General features: G+C 31.8%; 2 protein-coding genes across 2 annotated transcripts; both read left to right on the top strand.

Moving 5' to 3' along the window:
• Window positions 1–6715: 6715 nt before the first annotated feature.
• Window positions 6716–7315, top strand: LOC129289052 (trypsin inhibitor DE-3-like). Its single transcript, XM_054925877.1, has 2 exons — window positions 6716–6944; window positions 7026–7315. Exons 1-2 carry the CDS (start codon window positions 6716–6718, stop codon window positions 7313–7315), a joined length of 519 nt encoding a protein of 172 aa, XP_054781852.1.
• A 7381-nt stretch (window positions 7316–14696) lies between these two features.
• On the top strand, window positions 14697–15466 carry LOC129289665 (kunitz-type elastase inhibitor BrEI-like). Its single transcript, XM_054926473.1, has 2 exons — window positions 14697–15164; window positions 15241–15466. The coding sequence occupies exons 1-2, from the start codon at window positions 14750–14752 to the stop codon at window positions 15387–15389; spliced, it is 564 nt and encodes a 187-aa protein (XP_054782448.1). The 5' UTR covers window positions 14697–14749; the 3' UTR covers window positions 15390–15466.
• The last annotated feature ends 9225 nt before the right edge of the window (window positions 15467–24691 follow it).

The raw sequence follows: 24691 nt of genomic DNA, 5'->3' as shown, positions 1-24691 counted from the left end.
TATTAATTTAGAGATGAAATATGAGATGATTAAAATAAATATAATATAGATGAAATAATTTTTGGTTCTCAATATTTCTCTAGTTCAAAGTAGCTAGAGACAAATGTAGAGACAGAGTCTTATTTATAATTTTTTAATTTTTGGATTATTAATTTTTTTAATACTCATCATTTGTTTTAATAGTAAGGGTGAGATTGTGTGAATCTTCTTCAATTATTTGTTGTGATAGTAAGGTGAGATATCTCTTAGGAACTAAGGGCGTGGTAACCTCAGAAATATAATTCAAGAGTGAGATATCTCCTAAGCGAAGACTTCACTATAAAAAAAAAAAAAGGCTTACAAGTGCTTAATTCAAAATTACGGATTATAGTGATGAAATCTCAAGTGATTTTCTTGAAAATTGATGTAATTGCTCAAGTATGTATACAGTTGAATGAGGATTAAATTTGATTCTTATACTCTAAGATTTCACTTGAAATCTGATTTCTATCATTTATACCAGTGTCAAGCTTGTAATAATTGTTTAAGTATTCTTACAAACAAAGTTTATAACTTAAATTTTTGCACAAGCACACACTTATATATGCAATTTTAAAATAAAAAATTGGACTAACATCCAATTCACCTCCTTTCTTATATACATTGTCATTTCTAACAATGAGAGCTCGATAAATTGAGAAACTAAAAACATCATAAATTTAATAAGCTTTAGAGGGTTGGAGTAAAGAGCCTCTTGAACCTTTACTTTATTTAATTATGACAAAGTGCAAGGAATTAACTAATTTTCTTGCACATTATTTATTTATAGTCAATTACACAGGAGCAAATCCTCAAAAATTGACATCCATGAATTTATATAAAAATTTTAATTTTTTTTTTTGTAAAACATAAGATATTCTCTCTCTTTCTTGAAAAAATTATGATATTCATAGATTACATACTTTAGATATATAGGTTCTCCACACATCATGATATAAGCTGCCCTTCTTTGAAATCAAATTTCATTCTATTAAACTAATAAATGTTGGTTTAGTTGGTAAAAATACTGATATAAGTACCTTATTGGTAAGTACTATGTGAATACTTTTGTAAGTGCTCCTTAAACCTAAAAGTATATTATGATTTTGGTAAATTTTTAAGACTCAACTCACTTAAAATTTTTTCTTAAAAAAAAAATTCATTCAATTGAGAAATTATAAATTTCAGCTTATCTCTTTAGTGCCGTTCAACCCAAATATCTAGTGGTGGGTTAGGCCCAAGTTTTTTTTTAACTTTTTTTTTTGGTTTTTCCAATTTAAATTTATAAGGCCCTAAAATAATCTATATTCTATTATAATTTTTGTGTGAGCAAATATGACATGCCCTGTTTATGAAATTCATGTTCATATTATCATGTCTCAAAATTAAAAGGTGACTAACACGAGATATGAATTATATCACGCATTTTTTAAGCCTTAAATTGAAGAAAATCTTTTCGCATTAGTACAAATTATAATGTATTAAAAAATCATTATAATAAAATATTTAATATTTTTATAGAAATTTTGACAGAACCTTCCCTATAAATAGGATCTCCCAAAAATTCTACAATACAATATTTTACACAAAATATAATATTAGTTTGGAGCTCAACTCTTTCCAACCAACAAACAACATATATCAAAATAGATACCCATCTATAGGCTATGCGGAACATCTATCCTTACTTTCAAAATAAAATACATGAATTCAAATATTTACATTAAAAGAGATAATGCTAAGCAAAATTTCACCCGTAATAATTGTATGTCCTTTAGAGGTCAGCAATGGGATCAATGTCAGCTAATTAATCTGAGACCAAAATAAATTTTTAGTGAATAGCATCCCAACAATAAATAATTAAATGTGTATAAAAGAAAAATATAGAATAATTATGAGTGCTAGAGATAATAATTTTCACAACTAAATATTTAATAAAATTTGGCATAAGAGAGTTCTATATAACATTAAATAAAATCTTGATTCATTAAAGCATCATACCAAACGTTATTATCATTTATTTTTAATAAAGCAAATAATTGCATTACATAATTATAAATATATCGTTAATCAAAACCAATAAAAAAAAGATTCATCAAATAATTAAAATCTCATAACTATGGGAACTTATCAAAATAAGTAAGAAATATGAACACACAGTCTATGAGAGTAAATAACAAAACACGGCTTATGTCACAAAATCAAACGTGGACATACAGTTTATGGGGATAAGTAACCAAACACAACTAAAGCCACAAAACAAATATGGATACACAATTCACAAGAGTAATGCTAACCAAATACGGCTCGAAGCCACAAAAATAAATGTAAGTATGAGACCCACAAATAACAAATGTGAAAACAGAGCTCATAAAATTCAAACTACTAGTTATTAACTAAGGTGCCAAGGGCTCATGGAACTACCATTAGCAACCAGTGTCCTATATAAAATTTCTATCAATCCATTTTTAAACATGTGAGAAAATTATCGTTATAAAATATAGTTTCTATTATCAAAGTCAAACTCGCATGAATAATTTTGAGCATTAAAACTTGCTAAGATAAAATTTTATAATTGAAGTCAATGTTTGGCATTTATTGCATAACTCAAAATAACCAAAGTTCATAAAAATATTCTCATCAATTTTGAAAGTATTCATTGTAAGGTAAAAAAAAAAAACATACATGTGCCATAACACAATTATCTTTCAACACTTCTCTATAATTTCCCAATATAAGAATTTAAATAACAAAATATTCAATACTTAACATAGTTGTTATTAAAATGATTTACATAAATATAATATTTTAGAAAATAATTTTATGGTAAAGCAGTTGGGATATTATTCACTTATTTGAAATGTTCCTGAGTACTTAAATTCACTTCTTAGAACTTAATCAAACCTTCCTTCCTCTAAATGTCTTATCTAATATAAAAAGAAAATTCAATAGCATATTCAAGTTTGATAAACTCTTTCCAACTCTTGTCAAATGCAAGCAACAAAACTTAATCAATATTATATATACACGTACCATAATTAATCACTCTAAATTCCAAGTTCTCCTATCACCCCTTTTATCAAGCAATTCAAAGGCTTTCCCAAATCAAATCTTTAAATATTATCATTTATAATTATCATCCATACAATTTCATAGAATGCAATTTGTCTCACCATAGTTTCATAATCAAAATTCTTCATATAATTTAAGTTAGATTTATCGATAATTAATACCCAAATTGAGTATGTCCCCATAAGAGCTAATGAAATTTTTAAAAAAATTATAATCAAATAAAACTCTTTCTAATATGCGTATTAGCAGACATTTTACAAGTACTATTATTTAAACCATAATTTCAATTCTCTTCTAATCTCCTCATAATAAGCAATAAAATTTTATTAAACTTCTTTCTAACTTTACAACTTGGTCAATCCAAATTATTTAAATTTTTTCAAAATATCCTCAATTATATCACAAAGTTTTCTCAAATTACTTGAGGCCAAAGCTAAATTATTTAACAGAAATAAGATCCTCCCTTAGACTTTTCAATAAATACTTGGATAACAATTCCTTAACTCATTTAATGAAGCTTCTTAACCCTAACCACTTGTCTAAATTTTTTTTTTCCAGCATTGATAATTATATCAAATTCAAATAAAGTTCAGAGTCAAACCATCATCCTCTTGTTCTCTATAATTTCAGCTTCAATCAAGGTCCTTCAAACGCGATGTACACGACAGTACAGGAAAGGAAAAATAAAACTCACAACCTTATTCACCTCAGCACACACACACAGAACAGTAAGAAGAAAAGTTTAAAGCTTCTCACCTAAATCAATAACAACAGAGAAGAAAGACCAAGCGGCTGCCGACAGAATAGGGAGAGAAGAAGACGAGATTAAAGCTGGACGAGGGAGAAATCCAGCTTGATGCACAAGAAAGGAAGCAAACGAAAATTAACAGCGCTAGACCAAGCGGAAAAAGAACTCACAACAAATGTCACCAGCTCTAGCGACTGATTTCCTCACGCACACCAGCGACTTGTCCGTGAACGGCAGAACAGAGTAGCAGCATGAAAAATAATCAAAAGATGGGAAGGATGATGGAGAACCTGGCGTTGCAAGACAGCACAAGCACTACGGCCACCGTAGACGTGAAGAACAGGGGAGAAGTGCAATGCCGGTGGAGAATCAGATCTTATATCGGTGAAGGGAAGGAAAGGAATGAGCTGGACGAATGCTCTGTTTTCGCGCAGCAGATATAAATTTTGAACAAAAAGAATAATTGGGAAACTACAAGAAATGCCCCAAGGAAATTTTACAACAAAGGGCACAAAGTTTTCTCATAATTTAAAATAAAATAAAACCACACTTTTTCAGTAAAATTCAAATTCTGAACCTTAAAAAAATATATATATAATTTTTTATAAACCATCACCATCCACTTACTATAAAATTAATTTAAATAAACTATCAATTAGAAAAAATTTAGTTTACGTTAATTTAGAAAAAAATTTGGGTCATTGCACATATAAACACCTAATTATAAATATAATATTCCAAACTTATGAGATTATGCTTAGAAACTATCAAGTTATAAAATTCAAGTTCATATTTCTCTTACTTCGTGAAAGACATTGTTCTTGAACTAATATTTTCTATATCTTTATTGTTTGAATATAAATATTTGACTATACTCATTTCTACTCTTAGAAAAAGTTTTTATTGAGTGATTCACTTATTTAAAATTATTGTAAAAGTGATGGAGAGATTTTTTTTATAATCAAAAGAGGTTATTCCCTTAAGAGAGAAGCTCATTGATGTAATGAGTGATTCTAACTGCTCATAAGTTCCTATATCAAACTTGTAGAATTGTAGTGGCTCACAAATGCCTGATTCAAAATTGTGAAAGATAGTGGAAAAATCTCAAGTGGTTTGCTTGAAGACTGGATATAGGTTTAGGTGATGGAATTAAACTAGGATAAATTACTTTTTGCATTCTCTTTTCCTTCAACTCTTTATATTTCTAGCAATTACAGTTTGTACTTTAACTTTCACTTAAAAATTATTTTTAAACATTCTCACATATATTAGGCTTGCAAAAATTACTTTGACATTCTTGCAAACAAAAGTTTTGAACTCACATTTACTCAAACTTTCCCTTATACATTGTTTTGATAAAAATGATTCAAAAGAACCCAAAATTTTAATTAGCGCCCAATTCACCTACCTCTTAAGTATCTTACCATATCTAACATCCGTTCTTATATATAAGGTATTTTTTAAAAACTTTTCTTGTCTTTAAATACAAGGGGTATCATAATAATTGTGAGTAATTGAACAATTTTACCCTTGTTTTGAAAATAAAAACAGATATTAATTGCATGCTTTACCCACCGCTATGATATTAATTGTGACATTTGTTGGGTGGCAAAACTAGATATATGTTATGATTTTAAATTCTCAACTAAATAATAAACTTTTATTGCTATACAAAATTTAACTAAAAATACTTTATATATAGCGACGCAAAGGGAGCATTACTTGTTTTCATTTATTGTTTGGGGATGAGCAAATGCTTGGCTACAACTTCACTGAGAAATGAATCAGCATAGAGATTGTGAGAATTGGGAATGGAGCACACTTTTAATTAATTAAATATCTGCAACGAGGGAAATGCGAAACACGAAGAGCGAGAAGAGAAAAGGATAGGGGGAGACAAACAGAGGTCCCTGCTCCATCTGGGTTGTGACTCGACCTCACGTGACTGTTGGCAAGTGCCTTCAAAGAGCCTGATTCATTACGACAATGAGTAAATTGATAAAACACAACATAGTGAAAAGTAGCTACCACAATATTCTGTGCTTCATATTCTTCGTGCTTATTATCCAGAAAAAAATTAGTATATAAGATAAGAACAACTTGGCAACGCGTGTGAAAAAAATATATATATTATGGTGATATTGACAGTAAGAGAGAACCGGCACCAAGTTTGTATATGTAATTCTGCATGCTATACAGAGACAAATCTATCTCCAAAAATCCAAAGGGGAAAAAGTTTACATACTTTATTTTCCAAATTTTTTTTAAAAAGTTACTTTTAAGCAAAGCATGTTGCATAAGTAAAACAACCCGACAATTTAATCAGAAATACCCTCATTCCCCTATAAGGTAAGACGAAATTTTTATTCCCAATTGATATGCTTCTATGTAATCTCCTATCCCTTCCACACAATTATCAGTTGGCCTTTCCCATCCACACTATAAGTTATACTTTCTCGGATATTTTTTTCAAGATAAAGTTATCCTTTTTTTTTTTCCTTGCCACAAAAAATATCTACTTTACATGGACCAAGAAAACTTCTTAATGTTTTTAAAATTACAGTATAATTTCACAAACATTAACACTATGTTCATTTTATTATACATTAGTCAGCCTTCCATAAGTCCAACTCATCCAAAATATATCTCCTCATCTTGCTTCCATAATTTGGATCCTAAGCCGAATGTTTAGAGTTCGTGTGCTCGTGCCTCCTCCAAAATGTGATATATTACTTTTTTGCTTTGGTCAATTTGCATCGATGAATATCTAAACTACCCTTCCTTTTGGTCGACATAAGCTCTGCAAATAGAACCCTCCATCATCTCGTTTTCACACAGCACCACATCCCAAAAAACAAGAGCTCAACAATCAATATAATGAAGCCTTCGTTGCTTTCCCTCTTGGTTCTCTTTTCCTTCTTCACTTCTTTAACCACAGCCAAGTTTCTCCTTGACAGTCAGGGCGAACCCATTGTGAATGGTGCCTCATACTACATTCATTCACCTATCACGCCTGGACCCGGTGGCTTGGATCTCGCCAAGACTGGAAATGAAACTTGCCCTCATAGTGTTGTGCAACGGCCATCTAGCATTTTTCCAGACTATGGCTTGCCTTAGACAGTTACGTCCCCATTAAAAATTAGATACATCACACCAAGCATTAATGTGGACTTCTTCTCTATTGAAGGAAAAGTACTATCCTATGTTCCTGTGCCGTCCAGGTGGACCATTGTTGAAGGAGAAGATGGGATGAAGTCCATGAAAGTTAGTGGTGGGTACGAGAAAACTCTGCGAGGTTCGTTCAGGATTCAACCACATACTCTTTTCACGTATAAGATTGTGTTCTGTCCCATTAATGGTGATTCTTGTAGAGATCTTGGGATTGCCAGAGGCAATGATGGAAACTCGCTTTTAGTTATCACTGGTGATTATCCGCTTATTGCTATTTTCATCAAAGCTAAATCATCGTGCACGTAGAACCTCTATCATGTGAAGTGTAATCAACTATGAATAAGTAATGTGCAGGATTCAGTTAGCAAACTGCTTGCACTTGATAATTAAACAAAATTACACTTCAAGTGGGTCTTTCTCTCTATCTAAGCTTCTTACTTTTTTTATTCTTATACTCTAAGATTTGACCCATAACCTATGGGATCATCATGGAATCAAATTTCACTACCAATTTAAGGGTCTTATTTGTGGGTGATTTGTCAATACTTCTATAAGTTCTCTTAGAATGGAGGCATATCTTGGCCTTCATGAGTCCCTAGAACTCAACATGCCTAACATCACCAATATATATATATATATATATATTCACCAAACGGGTGCCTACTTTTACAAGTTTTTCAATGATGGAGAACTCATCTTGTGTAACATCCTATTTTTATTCATAAAATTTAAGTGATATTAATATATGATTAATCAAGTAAATTGAAGATTAAGGTAAATAAATCATATTGTCTGAGGCTAGACACACATAAGATTGTGATTTAATAAATATAATATGAAATTGAGAAAAACCCTAATCAAGATAAATTGATTCTAATTATACTTTTAAAACATTTATAGGTATTTATTTGAATTTAATGGAATTAATTCATGGTAATTGGAATTTCTCATATAATTATTTGAGTAAGAAGAACTAAATTGAGACGGGTTATATCTTTTAAATAAGATTAAATAGAAATATGTAAATTATTTCCCATTTAAGAAATCATAATCATATAAAAATAATAGAAATTATGTTTGAGCAAAATACACTAGCAAAGTATAATTTATAAGATGTTAAGAAAGTCTTCGGAGCAAAGTGTTTAATTACTGATAATCATCCACAACCTTCAAAGCCTTCCAAAAGCATCATTAAAAGTCTATAACTAGTTTCACCCTAACCTTAAAACAAAATAGCACAAATTTAGCCAAAAGTATTAAATTAAAGCCAAGTGTATAAACTCTTTGATACACATTTTCGCAATTTGGATAGTCAAAATATATATCATTGTGCCAAAATATATCAAAATCTAAGAAGAATGTGATCAAATGATATAAAATTTTAGAAGTTAACACATCCCTACAAGCGTAGACTTTTGCTCATCCTCAAGTAAAACAAGCACTAGAATATCTAGATTGATCAATTATTCACCTACTAAGCATGCATGAAAAAGTTCTTACTAGTTGCTCAAGATGCAAATCAAAAAGAACAATAGTGGAATATAGAGGAATGCTTAGTTTACAAATTAAGATCAAGCTTTTCAACAATTTTGAAACATTTATTTGTCCAAAAAAAATAATTCTCTTACAATTATCAAGTCAAATTTAGCAATTCAACATGGCTTTCAATTCAACTCTCAAAAGGGGTTCAAATGAGAATGATGTTAGTTAGGCTTGAAAGGCTCAATTGCATTTGAAAAAAATGCCCAAATTTCAAAATCATGTTAAGTAATTAAAATGTCTCAAGAAATTTCAAATTAAGTTTTAGAGTCTCTCAATTGAGAAAAAAATATACAACCAATTGCCATAAATTTTTCTAACAGAGATATTTAAATCATTTTTTAACTCCAATGTGTAAAATAAAGTTTTACAAATTGTCAAAAAGCACGCCTTAACATTACAAAGTAAGTATGTTAAAATATTAACAACAATTTCCTGTCAAATATATAATCGAAATAACCTTCTATCACTGGATCACACCAAGTGTCCCTAAGCAAATACTTTGAATGCAAAAGTGACTCTCTGTTTTTTTTTTTTTTGGTATAGAAAAGTGACCCTATATAATTTTGATGTGAAAAGTTAGAGGGTAAAAATGACCCTTGACTTTATATATTGTGATGTCAAAGTTTGATAAAATCCATATATCTTTCTTTATCTTTTACTTGAAAAAAAAAAATAAATCCCCAAGAATGGCATTATCTTTACAAAATCTGTCATATTCTGCTAGTTTAGTGTTCTGCTTGACTCTCCATGGTGACAAGACCAAGTCTAATATATCTCTCAACCTTAATTTTTTTTTTATAAAAAGTCAAAAAATTTACAATAAAAAGTAAAACTAAATAGTTAAATGTTATAACAAAACTATATAGTTAAAGTCACTGAAAAGGGAAGGGGAAAGTAAAAGTAAAACATAACCCGAAGGCTGACTCGTGCCACATATGGTGAGAGTAAACTTGCTGAAGAGCTTTAGGAGAATTGAAATATCTAGATCAATGGAACATTGATGCAAATTTCCAAGTAAGCTTTGAATGAAAGAAACCACCGGGTGTTCCGGCAGTAGAGTCACAGATCTGGAGAAGAGAGAGCGCTGCACGTACTTCCAGTTTTTTTTTTTTAGCAGGATTTTTGCAGCACAGTAAGCAATTTTCCTTCTTTTGAATTTACAGATCTTGATTTCCCAGTTGAGCAGATTTATATGATGATTCTTTTGTGAATGAATGCTTGCAGATTGTTCGTCCTGTTGAAACACTTGTATCCTTACTTTGGTCTGTGTACTGTAGAGGTCCACCCAAATTACTTGTTTTGGAGACAATTAACCTGATTCCATCGTGTAAGGCAAGATTCTTTTTATGCCAAATCAGGTGTAAAAGGATGAAAATACCTTCAAAAAGTTGAGTTTCTTTGTTTTGAATAAAACCTTCGAAACTTAAAGTGCAATGCAATTGATAATTTGGTCCTTCAAAGTGTCATAATTCCCTTAAAATTCTTTGAGACTTTTCTATTATTAATAAATTTATATAAATTATCAAATTACCCTTATTGAAAATAAATGATCTACAACTATTGTTTAAATATTCACAACTTTCCTTTATACATTCGCAAAAATGCAATAGCAAATAAAGAATTAACATGTGAAGTTGTAATTTGCTACTGTATTATTGCAAATATAAGAAGAAAAGTTGTGAATATTTAAACAAAATTTGTAAATCATTTATTTTCAACAAAGGCAATTTGATAATTTATATAAATTCATTAATGACAGAAAAGCTTGTAGAGACTTCAAGAGAATTATTGCATTTTGATAGACCAAATTATCATTTATATATTTCAGAGAATTTTATTATCATTTTTTTCTTATTTTTAAACAATGAAATACAATAAAATGCACGCTCATAATAACAAACAAACAAACAAATAAATAATAGTGGCCTAGTGGGCTTATATACACTATGTACAAGTCAAGGGGCAAATGCAGCCTCATAACTTGGAGAAAATTATAAAGAGAGTTCATATATTTCACTACTTTGCATCTCTTGGTGTAAATATTCTGTACCTCTTAACCCAACTTTAAAGATGTTTAGATTCCAAAAAAAAAAAACTTAAATATATTTAGCTGAAACCTGAAAAAATTTAACAACCCAAACACTAATCTTATTTTTATTAAAGATAAATTTATTATAACATAAACTGATATTATTTTTTGGGATTTAGAAAAAAAATTAAATAATACTTGATTTTTGAGGGTTGGGGGGAGGGGAGTGGCTGTGCGTTCTGCTTCTGCCATTCTGTTTTGTATCTCGCTGCGGAAAGAAAAGAAGAATAACGAAGTCTACGCTGAAGCTAAACACGCAAAACACCGACGCTGCTGATGGAAGAGTCAAGAGAGAGAGGGCGATAAAGAATTAGAAAGAGGAGGAGATGAAGAAAGAAGCTACCACAGTATCTCACTGAATTAACGCTGTAAATATTCTTAATCTTGGCACACTTTGTCATCAACACTTTAGAATAAAAAATTGTATATGATATAGTGATTTGTTTGTTGGTGTCGGGTTTGGAATGTGTGATCCCTTCCCTTTTAAAGTTAGCAATAATATTATCGGTTGCCACAACAAATGAGAAAAGAACATTTTCTACTAAAAAATTTGTAAAAAAATTAATTACAGAATCATACATGAGAGATTCATTAATAAATAATTGTCAAGTGATTTATATTAAAAATATTTTTTCTTTAATATTAAAAATGAGATAATTATTCAACAATTTCAAAACATAAAATCATGCAAGGTACAATTGTAAGGTATAGACATGTCTTTCTTTGTTTTGAAATTCTTAAATTATTTATAAATTATTAATTTAAAAAATATTGCATCATTAACTCACGATCCAAGCACCGTCACTGTTTATATATACTTATCATCATCATCATCATCTTCAGGCCTTGAGTTTGGAATTTTTTGTACTATAAGGGAAAATTTATTTCAGTATTAATATTATAGAGTTATGTACCAAAATACCCCAAATTTTTGAGGTGATGAAGTGCCCGACGCAAGAGAACGATGAGCTGCCAAAAACGTGAGCACATCTTTGACCCGTGTCAAGCTAGGGTGAACCACGGAGCACTCGGAGGTGGCTAAACGGATCGAGAGCACGCAATCCTTCCACGTGGGAGACAATGTTGGGTCTAAATGTGTGTTGGTCCTGGAGCAGATATTGGGCTCGGTAAATAAGGGAGATAGATCCAAGACAGGCCCAATGGACTACATGGAGCAGAAAGGCTAGAGAGAAGAGGTAAAGGATCTTGAAATCGACATGTTGACTGAAGACAAGACACTCTTTTCGGCATGCCTAGTGCGCGAGAGTGCCACTTCCATTTCAGACGAGCAGGTTTTGATAGTTTTATATGTTAAGTAACAATAATAAAGTGTTTGGTGAATTAATGTTGAGATATATTGACACCTAGTCCCGTCATCATGGAGAGGCAATTAGAGCATGAAACTAGTAGAGCGTGAAGATAATGAGATTGTTTTGTTTTTTTATTTTTTTTTTCTAGAAAAGATAAAAAGATAAAGGAAGATACATGGATTTTATTAGAGTTTGAAATAAGGCAATTGTTATGAGATATTGTTTATTATGATGTTATTTATGTTCTATCTAACTATTGGGTTTTCTATTATTGGTGGATCTAGGCCATATAAAAGCCTAATTATAAAATGGAACCTTATCAGTATATAGGGAAAGTATATGTTCTTAAGTGTAATTAAGATGGGCACTTAGGTATAATATCAACCCTTTTTTCTTGAATTGTGGAGGGTGTATTGTATATAAAACAGATAAAAAGTCCCACCTCTAGTAATTAGAAGATGGATTAAGAATATATAAAGTTTAAGGTATGTCTAACCAAATCAGAAGATGGATTAAGAATATATAAAGTTTAAGGTATGTCTAACCAAATCATTTAAACTATTTTGGTGAAGTAGATTTTCCTTAAACATGCTTAATACAAAAGGTTTAGCATGGTATTAGGAGCCATTTAATTGGCCACATAAAACACAGAGAGAGAGAGAGAGAGACAGAGAGAAGAATGAATGAAAGATGGAAAAAAATAAGAGATTAGAAAAGAGAGAAGAAAAAAGAGAAGAAAAAATTGAATAAACATGAGGGCTTGAGACTAAGAAAAAGTGTAAGCCAAGCAAGAATAAAATGAGAAAAGAAAAGTAGCAGATAGAATATTAGAGATAAAAGAAATAAAAAGTCCCACATCTGGTAATTGAAAGATGAATTAAGGATATATAAAGTTAAAGGTATATCTAACTAAATAGCTTAGTCTATTTTAATGAGGTAGACTACTCTGCTCGAATATACTTAATATAAAGAGTTCAACAACATGAACATCTAAACCAAAAATCCATTCTACTGCATGCATAAGAATCCGAAAGCTGACTCTACAATGTTATGTTCCTCCACTTACACATATTGGTGTCAAGATATACCAAAATTATATAAAATATTGTGATGCCCCAATTTTCAATTTTTTTTTTCTAAAAAAGAATATACCCCAATATATTATAGACGATTTTAGTTCTCACTTGTGGGTGGAATTTACCGGTTCACAAAATAATACAAAAAGTTTTAGTCCCTAAACGTGTTGGCTGGAAGGAAGTGTATAGGTGCAAACAAACACGTAGTTTTCAGTTCCCTATGTGAATAAGCTCGTGACAAAATAAACAGGGAACCGTTTCTCCATATTTCTCTTTCACAATCAATGTTCATAATTTGTCTCATAAGTATTATTTGTTTCCACTTAATGATTGAGGGATAATTTCACTGAGAAACAAGACCAATGTTTTATTCCCAATTGATATGCTTCTATGTAATCTCTTCTTCCTTTCACACAATTGTCGGTTGGCCTTTTCCATCCACATATAAGTTATACTTTCTCGGATATTTTTACAAGATAAAGTTATCTATTTTTTGGCCACAAAAAGTATCTACTTTCCAATCTATTTCTTAATTAAAAGTACTATTTCCACTCACTCGCCTAAAATTATTAGATTGTTTAGTCATGACCAAACTTGAGTCAATATAGGAAATTTTACATTCATTGGATAAAGTTGAACTTTACAACAAATAAATAATTAAAAAAAAAAGACTTATCAAGTTGAACATTAAAGTGTTGAGTTAAGATGTAGTGCTCTTCTACTATTTTTTGATCATTTGTTCTCTTACTTATTTCCAAACAGTCATTCCTCATTCCTGACAAGTAAAATCAGCAAGAGGTTATTATGAATACTTTCATTTTATTAAATATTGGTATTAATATCAATTTTATTATATATTAGTCAGCCTTCTGTAAGTTCAACTCACCCAAAATGTATCTCCTTATCAGTCCCGATCTTCTCATAATCCCCTCTCTCCTTTTCTTCCCCTCATCTCATCTACACCCTTGAATAATAAAATGAATGGCTCAGATTTAACCTTTTTTACTAAAAAAATTTAATTAATTATTTTATAAAGTACTTATCATAAAAAAATAATTAAATTTAGATTGTTAAAATTTGACCTGCATAATTCACAGTTATATATCATTATTAATTTTGTTATAAATGAAATTTTTATTTATTTATTTTATTTCAACATTGTAAGTTAATTTTTGATAGTTCAAAATTATTTATTTATTTATTTTATCGAGATGTATTTGATTTAACTGGTTGAGAGAGTTAAATTAAGTTATCAATATAATATTGAATTCAAGTCTTGAAATATGCGACACATTAAATAAATATGACAATTGATAATAACAATTCAATATAATAGGGTTTAAGATTAGTATGGATGTTCTTTGTCTTATCTAGGGATAGAAATGAGATGTAGAAAAAAAAAAAGAAAAGAGAGAAGGAAAAAAAAATGAGAAATAGAGAGGCGGCGCAGGGCCGCGGAGGGGAGAGATGCGCAGGGGATCCGCGCTTCCCTCCTCATCTTGTTTCCCTAGTTTGGATCCTAAGCCACGAGTCTAGATAGAGTTCACGTGCCTGTGCTTGTTCCAAAATGTGATATATTACTTTTATTTGGGTCAATTTGCATCGGTGAATATCCAAACTACCCCTCCTTTTGGTAGAAATAAGCTCTACAAATAGAACGCTCCATCCTCTCATTTCCACACAAAAATACATCCCAAGAAACAAAAGCTCAACATTCAATATAATGAAGCCTTCCTTGTTTTCCCTCTTGGTTCTCTTTTCCTTCTTCACTTCTTTAACCACAGCCAAGTTTCTCCTTGACAGTCAGGGCGAACCCATTGTGAATGGTGCCTCATACTACATCACTGGACCTATCTGGCCAGGACCTGGTGGCTTGGATCTCGCCAAGACTGGAAATGAAACTTGCCCTTTTAGTATTGTGCAACACCCAACTAGCATTTTTCCTGACTACGGCTTGCCTTGGACTGTTACGTCCTCATTAAAAATTAGATACATCAAACCAAATACTAATGTGGACTTCTTCTCTGTTGAGGGAAAAGTACCATCCTGTGTTCCTGTGCCATCCAAGTGGACTATTGTTGAAGAAGATGGGGTGAAGTCCGTGAAAATCAGTGGTTGGTACAAGAAAACTCTGCGAGGTTGGTTCAGGATTCAACCATATACTCTCTTCACTTATAAGATTGTGTTCTGTCCCATTGATGGTGATTCTTGCAGAGATCTTGGGATTGCCAGAGGCAATGATGGAAACTCGCTTTTGGTTATCACTGATGATTATCCTCTTATTGTTGTGTTCATCAAAGCAGAATCATCTGATGCACGTAGAGCCTCTATTATGTGAAGTGTCATCGACTATGAATAAGTGATGTGCAGGATTAAGCTTTGCAAGTTCCTTGCACTTTGTGATAATTAAATAAAATTGCACTTCAAGTGGCTCTTCAAGTCTCTCTCTCTCTCTATATATATATGTATATATATTTATAATATATATATAGATATATATATATATATCTAAGCTTCTTACTTTTAGTTTATAATGCAGAAAAACATGGATATTTTAGTAATTTATATAGCATCTAACTTTTGTCAAAGGAGAATACCATTCAAGGATTAAAAAAAAAACAAGATATTTGCATGAATGGATGAAAGGACTGAGTTGCAATTAAGCTTATTATGATATTAAAATGACCCTTGAATTATCATTTTCTCTGACATTATTTTAACTTGTTAGTGCATTCTTTTAACGCGCCGTGAGGATTTCAAGACTTTGTTTTTAGGCATCTTCCAGTTCAACGCATTAACCATTCATTTTAACAAAATTTCCTCCAAGCCATTTTAACGAGTCAACTTCCATTCTAAGGGGTTAATGAATCAGAAAAAAGTTTCCCAACAATCATAAATTGCTAATTTTTGTTTCTAATGCCTATATCAACACCGCTACAAACTCAATGTTTCACTAACTTGAACAATAAAAAAAATGTTGAGTTATGAAATTTAATTATTTCTTCTATTATACGAAAATCATCTCCTTGAGCTGAAATATTTCACTCTTTATCATTAAGAATTAGAATTTCATTATATTCATCATACTCCTTGAGAGAATTTTATTGAGTGAATCTTCTTCAATTATCTATTGTAACAATAAGGATAAGATATCTCTTCAGAATTAAGGTTGGCTCACAGTTGCTTGATTCAAAGTATGAATTATAGTAAGGAAATCTTAAGTGATTTGCTAGGGAATTGACATACACAAGTACAAAATATGAAATTTATAAGGTACTTTTTACATCGGTTGAAAGGCAAACGGTGTCAAAAATATAGGTGGTGGTATTTTTGTAATTATGTTGAAGTTTTGGACACTTAACTTTTTACACCAGGTGAGTCCACCGGTGTAAAAAGTATGGTTTCTACACCGGAAATATAAAATTTACGAAGTACTTTTTATATCGGTTGGAAGGCAAACGGTGTCAAAATATAGGTGGTGGCATTTTTGTAATTATGTTGAAGTTTTGGACACTTTTTAACTTTTTACATCGGGTGGATATGGTTTCTACACCGGGTGGCTATGCACCCGATGTAGAAAATATTTTTAAATTTTCCCTCCTTCTTAATGTCTTATTCCTCTATTCATTTGCTCCTTTTTCAATTGCTTCCTCCCTCTCGCAGCCCTCTTCCTCCTCCCTCTCCCTGTCGCCGCCCCATTCCCCCTCCCTTTTCGGCCCCGTCACCGCCCCCCTCCCCGTCGTCTCCCCCTCCCTAGCCTGCCCCTTCCCCTCGTCACCCTCTCCTTGTCGCCCGCCCCCCTCCCTCGGCGCCCCCTCCCCCTTGTCTCCCCCTCCCTCACCCGCCCCCTCCCCCTCCCCCTCTCCCTCCCTCTTGCTTGCCCCCCTCTCCCTCTCCCTACCCTCCCTCATCAGTGCCTCTACCCTGCCACCACTCCTTCTCCCCTCTTCACTCTCTTAGTGCTGAGTCGTTGCTGCTACCACTCAGGTATGTGTTGAATATGAATTTTTAAATTTTATAATGCTTAAATTTAGTTTTTAATGGTATTGATTGTTGTTGGGAGTGCTGTTAGTGGCTTTATAAGGCCTCAGATTGTTGCATATGATCGTTTATTTGGTTTTACAATTGTTAATTTTCTCGTGTAAAATTTCTAAACCTGTTGGGAAAGCTAATTTTTAGAGGAGACTCTGTCAAAATTTTTTTTTGAATTCATTCTTTCATCTAAATTGTTTAAATTTAGTTTTTAATGATATGATTGTTGCTGGGAATGCTGTTAGTGGCTTCATAAGGCCTCAGGTTATTGCATGTGATCATTTATTTAGTTTAAAATTGTCAATTTTCTCTTGTAAATTTTTTTTAAAAGTCTTGGGAGATCTAATTTTCAGGGAAGACTCTGCCAAAATTTTTTCAAATCTTAAATTAATTAGGAATTTAGTTTCTTGAAATAGTTTGAAGGTAATAACATTAGTTATATTCTTTAGGAGGTGACATATGGATCGTAGTTGGATGAATACTAGACGAACGAGTGATGAGTATGATAATGGGGTGAAAGAATTTTTGAAATTTGCTAAGAAAAATGCTGTTGACAATAGTGAAAGGTTCTATTGTCCTTGTGTTAATTATTTGAATGAAAGGAGACTAGGTGTTGCTGAAATAAGAGAGCACTTAGTTTGTGATGGGATTTGCAAAAATTATATAATATGGATTTGGCATGGTGAACGATTGAAAAATTATAGTAACACATCTTAATGTGTGGAAGTTGATAATCATGATCCTTGATATTGGGGAAGAGGCTTTTGAATGAGCACATGTGTATGATAACTTGTGTACTGATGCAGAGAAGCCTCTATACCCGAGGTGCACTAATTTTAGTTTGTTATCTGGGGTGTTAAAATGGGTTACCTTAAAGGCAAGAGCTAGGTGGAGTGACTAAAGTTTCACATGGTTGCTAGAGTTACTTCAAATAATGTTTTCGAAAGGCAATGCGCTACTAAATCATTATTATGATGCCAAGAAGATCTTATGTCCAATGGGTATGAAATATAAAAAAATACACGCATGTCCTAATGATTATGTATTGTATAGAAAAGAGCTTGAAGGGGAGGAGAAGTGTCCAAAATGTGAGGCACCACGGTACAAAGAGAAAGTGGCTCATATAAAGGTCTTATGGTATCTTTCAATTATACCAAGGTTCAAGCGTTTGTTTGCAAATACTAATGATGCAAAGAACTTGATATGGCATGCAAATAAGAGGATATTTGATGGAAAACTTCGACATCCAGACGATTCTCCTCAATGAAAGAAAATTGATCACTTATTTCTCGAATTTGGTAATGAACCAAGGAACTTGAGGCTCAGACTTTCTACCGATGGAATGAATCCTTATGATAGTCATAGTAGTATACATAGTTCATAGCCTGTTTTTTTGGTGATTTACAATCTATCACCTAGGTTGTGCATGAAACGGAAGTACATGATGCTATTCATGTTAATTTCGGGACCAAAACAACCTGGAAATGATATTGATATTTACCTAAGACCTCTAATTGAAGATTTGAAAGTGTTGTGGGAGGTCAATGTGGAAGTATTTGATGCAAATCAGAAGGAGAATTTTAAGTTACATGTTATGATCTTTTACACTATAAATGATTTTCCTGCATATGAAAATTTATCTGATTATAGCGTGAAAGGTCTTAAAGCTTGTCCAATTTGTGAAGAAAGCACAAACTATCATCAACTTCAACATAGAAGGAAGACAGTCTACCTTGGCCATCAGAGGTTTCTTAGACAAGATCACCCATATCATAGATCGAAAAAAGCTTTTCATGATCACCAAGAACACAATGATGCTCCGAATGCTTTGATTGGGGATCAAGTGCATGAACATGTGAAAAACATTAATATTGTCTTCGGTAAGACTAAAAAGAATACTGGTGCAAAAAGCATATGAAAAAAAGGTCTATCTTTTTTGACCTCCCATATTAGCGCAATCTTGAAGTAAGGCATTGTATTGATGTTATGCACGTGGAGAAAAATGTGTGCGATAGTATTATTGGAATGTTTCTAAATATACCAGGTAAGACTAATGATGGTGTGAATGCAATATTGGATTTAAAAGAAATAGGAATACGGGAAGACTTATACCCAAGACCAAAACGTAAACGAACTTATTGTCCCCCAGCCTCTCATACATTGTGCAAATATGAGAAAACAAGCTTTTGTGAGTGTTTACATGGAATCAAAGTTCCTTCAAGGTATTCTTCAAATATTATGAAGCTTGTATCTGTGAAAGAGTTGAAACTGATAGGCTTAAAATCTCATGATTGCTATGTCTTGATGCAACAACTATTACCTTTGGCTATTCGAGGCATATTAAAAGAAGATTTAAGACTTACAATAACTAGACTTTGTTTCTTTTTCAATACTATATGCAGTAAAGTTATTGATCCCCATAAACGAGAAGAGTTAGAATAAGAAACTTGTACTATCTTGTGCCAACTTGAGATGCACTTTCTTCCTACATTTTTTGACATTATGGTTCACTTAATAGTGCATCTAGTCAGGGAGGTAAAATTGTGTGGTCCTATTTATTTGCAATGGATGTACCTAGTTGAGAGATACATGATAATACTGAAAGGGTATTTCAAAAATCCATATCGACCTGAAGCATCGATAGTTGAGAAATATATTATTGAAGAAGCTATGGAGTTTTGTTCTCATTACTTGTCAAGTACAGAATCAATTGGACTTCTTAGATCTCGTCATGAGAAAAGGCAATATGGTCAAGGCACACGTGGAGTGTCAGTGAAGAGCATGAATCATGATGAATTACAAGAAGTACATTTATATATCTTGAATAATATTAATGAAGTTAAAGATTACATATCTTCTCATAAAGAACTTCTAAAGGCAAAACATTATCGAATGAGAATGACAAATAAAAGTTGTTGAAAGAGCATAATAAGACTTTTGTGGATTAGTTCAAGCAGAAAATTTTGAATGAAAGTGGTGTTTCTGAAATAATTAAATGATTGGATGGAGGTCCTAACTATAATGTTATATGTTGGAGTGCCTATGATATTTATGGTTATTCCTTTTATACAAAGTCCTTGGATGAGAAGAGTACGGTGCAAAATAGTGGAGTTATGATAATGGCTGAAGCTGTACACTTCTCTAGTTTAAAAGATAAGAAACCTAAACTAGCATCCAGGACTTACTTTGGGGTTATTGAAGAGATTTGGGAGGTTGATTATACAAAATTTAGAGTTCTTTTTTCAAATGCAAGTGGGTTGACGTCAATAGTATTCGTGATAATAAGTTTGGATTTATAATAGTTGATCTTAAAAAACTAACTTTTAGAGATGAGCCATTTATTATGGCAGGCCAAGCTAAATAAATTTTCTATGTCATAGATCCAACAAATAAAAATTGGTCAATAGCACTTAAAGGAAAAAAGATGATTGATAGTGATGATAATCATGAATCAAATTTTGATATTTTTGAAACTCCTAACTTTTCAAGTGGGCTACTAATTTTAGATGTGGTAGATGAAGTAAATGATGAACATACTATAAGAAGTAATCACCATGAAGGGATATAAGAGAATATCCCTATATGAGTTTAGTTTTGAAATTAAAGTATGTTAATTTAGTTTAATTAAATTTATGTTGTGGGATTGTTTTTCTTAATTATCTTATCTTTGATTATTTTTTTAATTAATTTCATTTATTTGAATTTATAAGAATATGGAGAATCAAGGTGATGACACTCAGAGCCAGCCCACTACAAGCCAATCAATTGGTGATGTTGCTCCTAATGAGGAGCCGAGTTAGGGCACCCCTAGTGAGGAGCCGAGTCAGGGCCAGTCTGTGAGGAGGGGGAGACATGGCACACGATTGAGAGATCTGACTTTAAGTAGGAGTGCTGGGCGTAGGTTACCAATTCAATTTAACCAGAGATGGAATCCGATAGGGCCATATAAAGCCAAGTTTGTTAGTTTTCTTGGCCTCCTATCGCGCTCCAAGCCTTCTATTATGTTTGAGGACTGGCCTGATGTGCTAGAACGTGTGAAGGAACAAATTTGGGAAAGTATTCAGGTAAATAATTAAAAATTAAAATTTTTTATGGTTATATATTATTGGAAAATTACTGATTATTATCTTATGTCTTCATTGTAGCTCACATACAATGTTCCATCTAATCAAGATTGTCAACACAAGTTGATTTCTTACTGTGGAACATGTTGGAGAAATTTTAAAACTGATCTTGCTAGAAGATATATCTTTGCTGAGGTGCTAGAGGGTCAGGCTCGTCTCAATCCTCTTGATACATACCAGTTTCTTGATGAAGATACTTGGAAAGAATTTGTTAGGATTCAGACTTCTGAAAAGGCTTTGGTTTATTGATTTTTAATTGATTTAATTTTTATTTAGATTTACTTCAATTATAAAATTTAAAATTCAATTTATTAATAGGAAAAATGAGCTAAAGGGCAAGAAATTGCTCGGCAGAATCAATGCCCCCACACCTTGTCTCGTGGAAGTTATGCTAGAGCTGATGATATATTGATGACAGAGAAACAGAAAAGAGAGAAGAAGAAGCTAAGTCTAATCTTTCCATACTCCTTTCTCCACCATCACCTGTCTCTCAAGAGGAGAAATGAAGATATGGACATTAGTACAAGAAAGGGGGCTATACAAGTGAGATAGCACGAGAGATTGCCGAGAGGATTGTAAGTAAAATTATTATTCCTTGTCCCTTTAAATTTCTATACAATTGTATATATTATTCATTAATATTGTTATTTTTATATTATAGGATGCTCTTAAGAAACAACAAGCCCAAGGAAGCTTCATTTCAGAGGGCAGAAATGATATCTTAACAGTTGCTACAGGCAAGCCAGAGCATCTGGGTCGTGTGAGGGGTGTTGGATATGGTGTAGGCATTAAGGACTACTTTGGAGCACCTGCACGTCCCAATTCAGGAGGCATAGTAACTAGAGAAGAGCTTGATACATTGATATCCACTGTGAAGCAGCAGACTAAGGATGAGTTTAAAGCTTCATTTGCAGCTCGGCTTCTACAAATGAAAGAGAAAATGAAGGAAGAGATTATGAGCATGATAAGCTCACGACAGGAGACAACTGCTAAACCAGTTCATACGTCTCCTGCATTTTATAGTATAAAGGGAGTAATGTTTTTGAGCGTGTGTTAGAGAGTCCTTTTGGTGACAACATTGGTGAACCATGTGAGATATTTCTAGAAGATCCTGATAAACGCTTGGTTGCTCTTGGTAGCATCTACAGCTTGGGGTCAACCATCCACCATAAGCAAATTCAAGATGATAAGTAAGAGTGGTGGTTGCAGATCTAAAAGTGCCAAATGCTTTGGTTCCATTCCCTACTGATAAGGTAAAGACTGTGGTTGAAGCTATTAGCAATTTTATCCTATGGCCTAAGAGACTTGTGAATTTGGTTCAAGCTATGGTATGAAATTTCATGAATTTTTATTACGTAGTAACTTCCTAATATTTGTTTTTTATTAACTATTTCTTGCCTTTTTATTATGTAGAAGCTTTCCTCGCCGAATCTCCCGAAACTTCTACAACCCTCGTTGACTCCGCATTAGCGAATGATCTTAATGGCATATAATTTATCATTCGAATTCAAGAGTTTAGAAATGGATTCGGAGGTTATAGGTAAGAAAGACATGATAGTGACAATTGAACAAGAAGATTTGGTTTTGAATTTTATCGAATAATCAACTTACCACACCACACATTGAACTATTTATAATGTAAGTATGCTTTTCTTTAATATAATTGCATTGTTGTAAGTAAACTTAATCATCAAGTTTAGTAAACTAATATAATTGCATTGTTATAGGTACCTTTATCATTTGTGCATTACATCAGGCAAAGGTGATAAGTTTGGATTCCTTTGCCCTCATCACATGACAAAGAAAGGTAATACTCCAAAGTTAAGGACCGCGTACCTCCAACAAAGAATATGTGAAGTCAAAAAAGATGTTTTTATGGCTCCATATGTGCATTCGTAAGGATCAATTTATAATTAATAGCTTTTTTCAATATGGTTTTACTTTAAATTGTATCATATTTAGCAGGGACCATTGATAGTTATTTGTTCTTTCAATGAAGAGCAACATTATCATCTTTTTATGCTCCCTCCATTACAAACTTAGGAAAGAAATGAAGAAGACGATAGACTTGTAAGAATACTTTTACTATACTATTTAATTTAATTTTTTTGAATATTTTTACTAACTTGGTGATCTTGATCATAGGGTAATGAAAACATATCAAAATATAGTCTTACAAAAGCATAGACATGAGTTCAAGGATCCCACATGAATTGAGTCAAAGGTGATGCTATACTTTATTAATATGTTCAATTATTAAGATTTCTTACTAATTTTTTATGATTTGTTCTTATACAAAGTCATAGACAATTGGTGAGGATAAACTTGTGCGATCTATATGTCATGAGACACATGCTCAATATTATCACATTAAGCATGATCGAATTTACAAAAGAGGTAAATATATTTTTAAAATTTTTATTTTATTATGTTATTTGAGATTGATTAATACGCCTATTTTATGAATCAAATTTTAGATGTTCGACAATTCAAAGGCATTTTCTAAAATTAAAATTGAAGACATTTACATACGTTGGGCAACCTATTTTGTGGAGAACTTGTGAGGTTTTTTGTTACTTTTAGACATGTTTTAATTTTGATAGTTGACACAATTTAGACAATTATTTGTTTTTCTAATAGTTAAATAGTTTTGTATAGTTAACAAATGCTTGATAAATAATTGTAAATGAAATGAGCTATCTGATTTGGCACAGGAATGGCAATTTTGATAATTTAGACAATTGTTAGTTTTTTTAGTAGTTAAATAACTTTATATAGTTGATAAATACTTGATAAACAATTGTAAATGAATTGAGCTGTCTGATTTGGCAATTTTTATGCACAGGAATGGGTAAAATCGATAAAATAAATATAGTATAGAAAAACTAAATACTTTTTACACTGGTTATTACCATAACCGCTGTAGAATATAATATTTTTTACATCAGTTATGGCAATAATCGGTGTTAAAAGTTCACTTTTAATATTGGTTGGAAGCCCAACTGGTGTTAAAAGTTAAAGTAATTTTTTTATTTTTTTTGTATATAATTTTCAACATCGGCTTTATAATCGAGTTTATAACTGATGTAAAAAGAGGACTTTTTACATCCTCTGGAATAACATTGCCTGTTTAACTGTTGTAAAAAGTCATTTTTAACCGCTGTAAAAAGTCATTTTTTTTAACTAGTGATAATTGCTAAAGTTGTATAGAGTTGAACCAGGATTAATTTGATTCTTATACTCTAAGTTTTCACTTGAAGTTTGATTTCCATCATTCATACAAGTGTCAATCTTGTAATAATTGTTTAAGTATTCTTGGATAGAAAACAAGGCTTATAACTTAAATTTGCTCAAGTATGCACTTATACTTTGTTTTCTAGAGAAGTTTTGAAGTAATGAAAATTTGATAAACACCCAGGTCACCTTTTCTTATATATGTTATCATTTCTAACAATAAGAACTCAATAAATTAAGAAACTAACATAAAAAATTTAAGCAGATTTGAGAGA

The sequence above is a fragment of the Prosopis cineraria genome, unplaced genomic scaffold (assembly GCF_029017545.1).
Source record: "Prosopis cineraria cultivar Desert tree isolate PC_DT_omini unplaced genomic scaffold, ASM2901754v1 PC12, whole genome shotgun sequence".
NCBI classification, from domain to species: Eukaryota; Viridiplantae; Streptophyta; class Magnoliopsida; order Fabales; family Fabaceae; genus Prosopis; species Prosopis cineraria.
The sequence above is the reverse complement of the archived record's forward strand: the minus strand, read 5'-3'. Positions and strand labels throughout refer to the sequence as shown.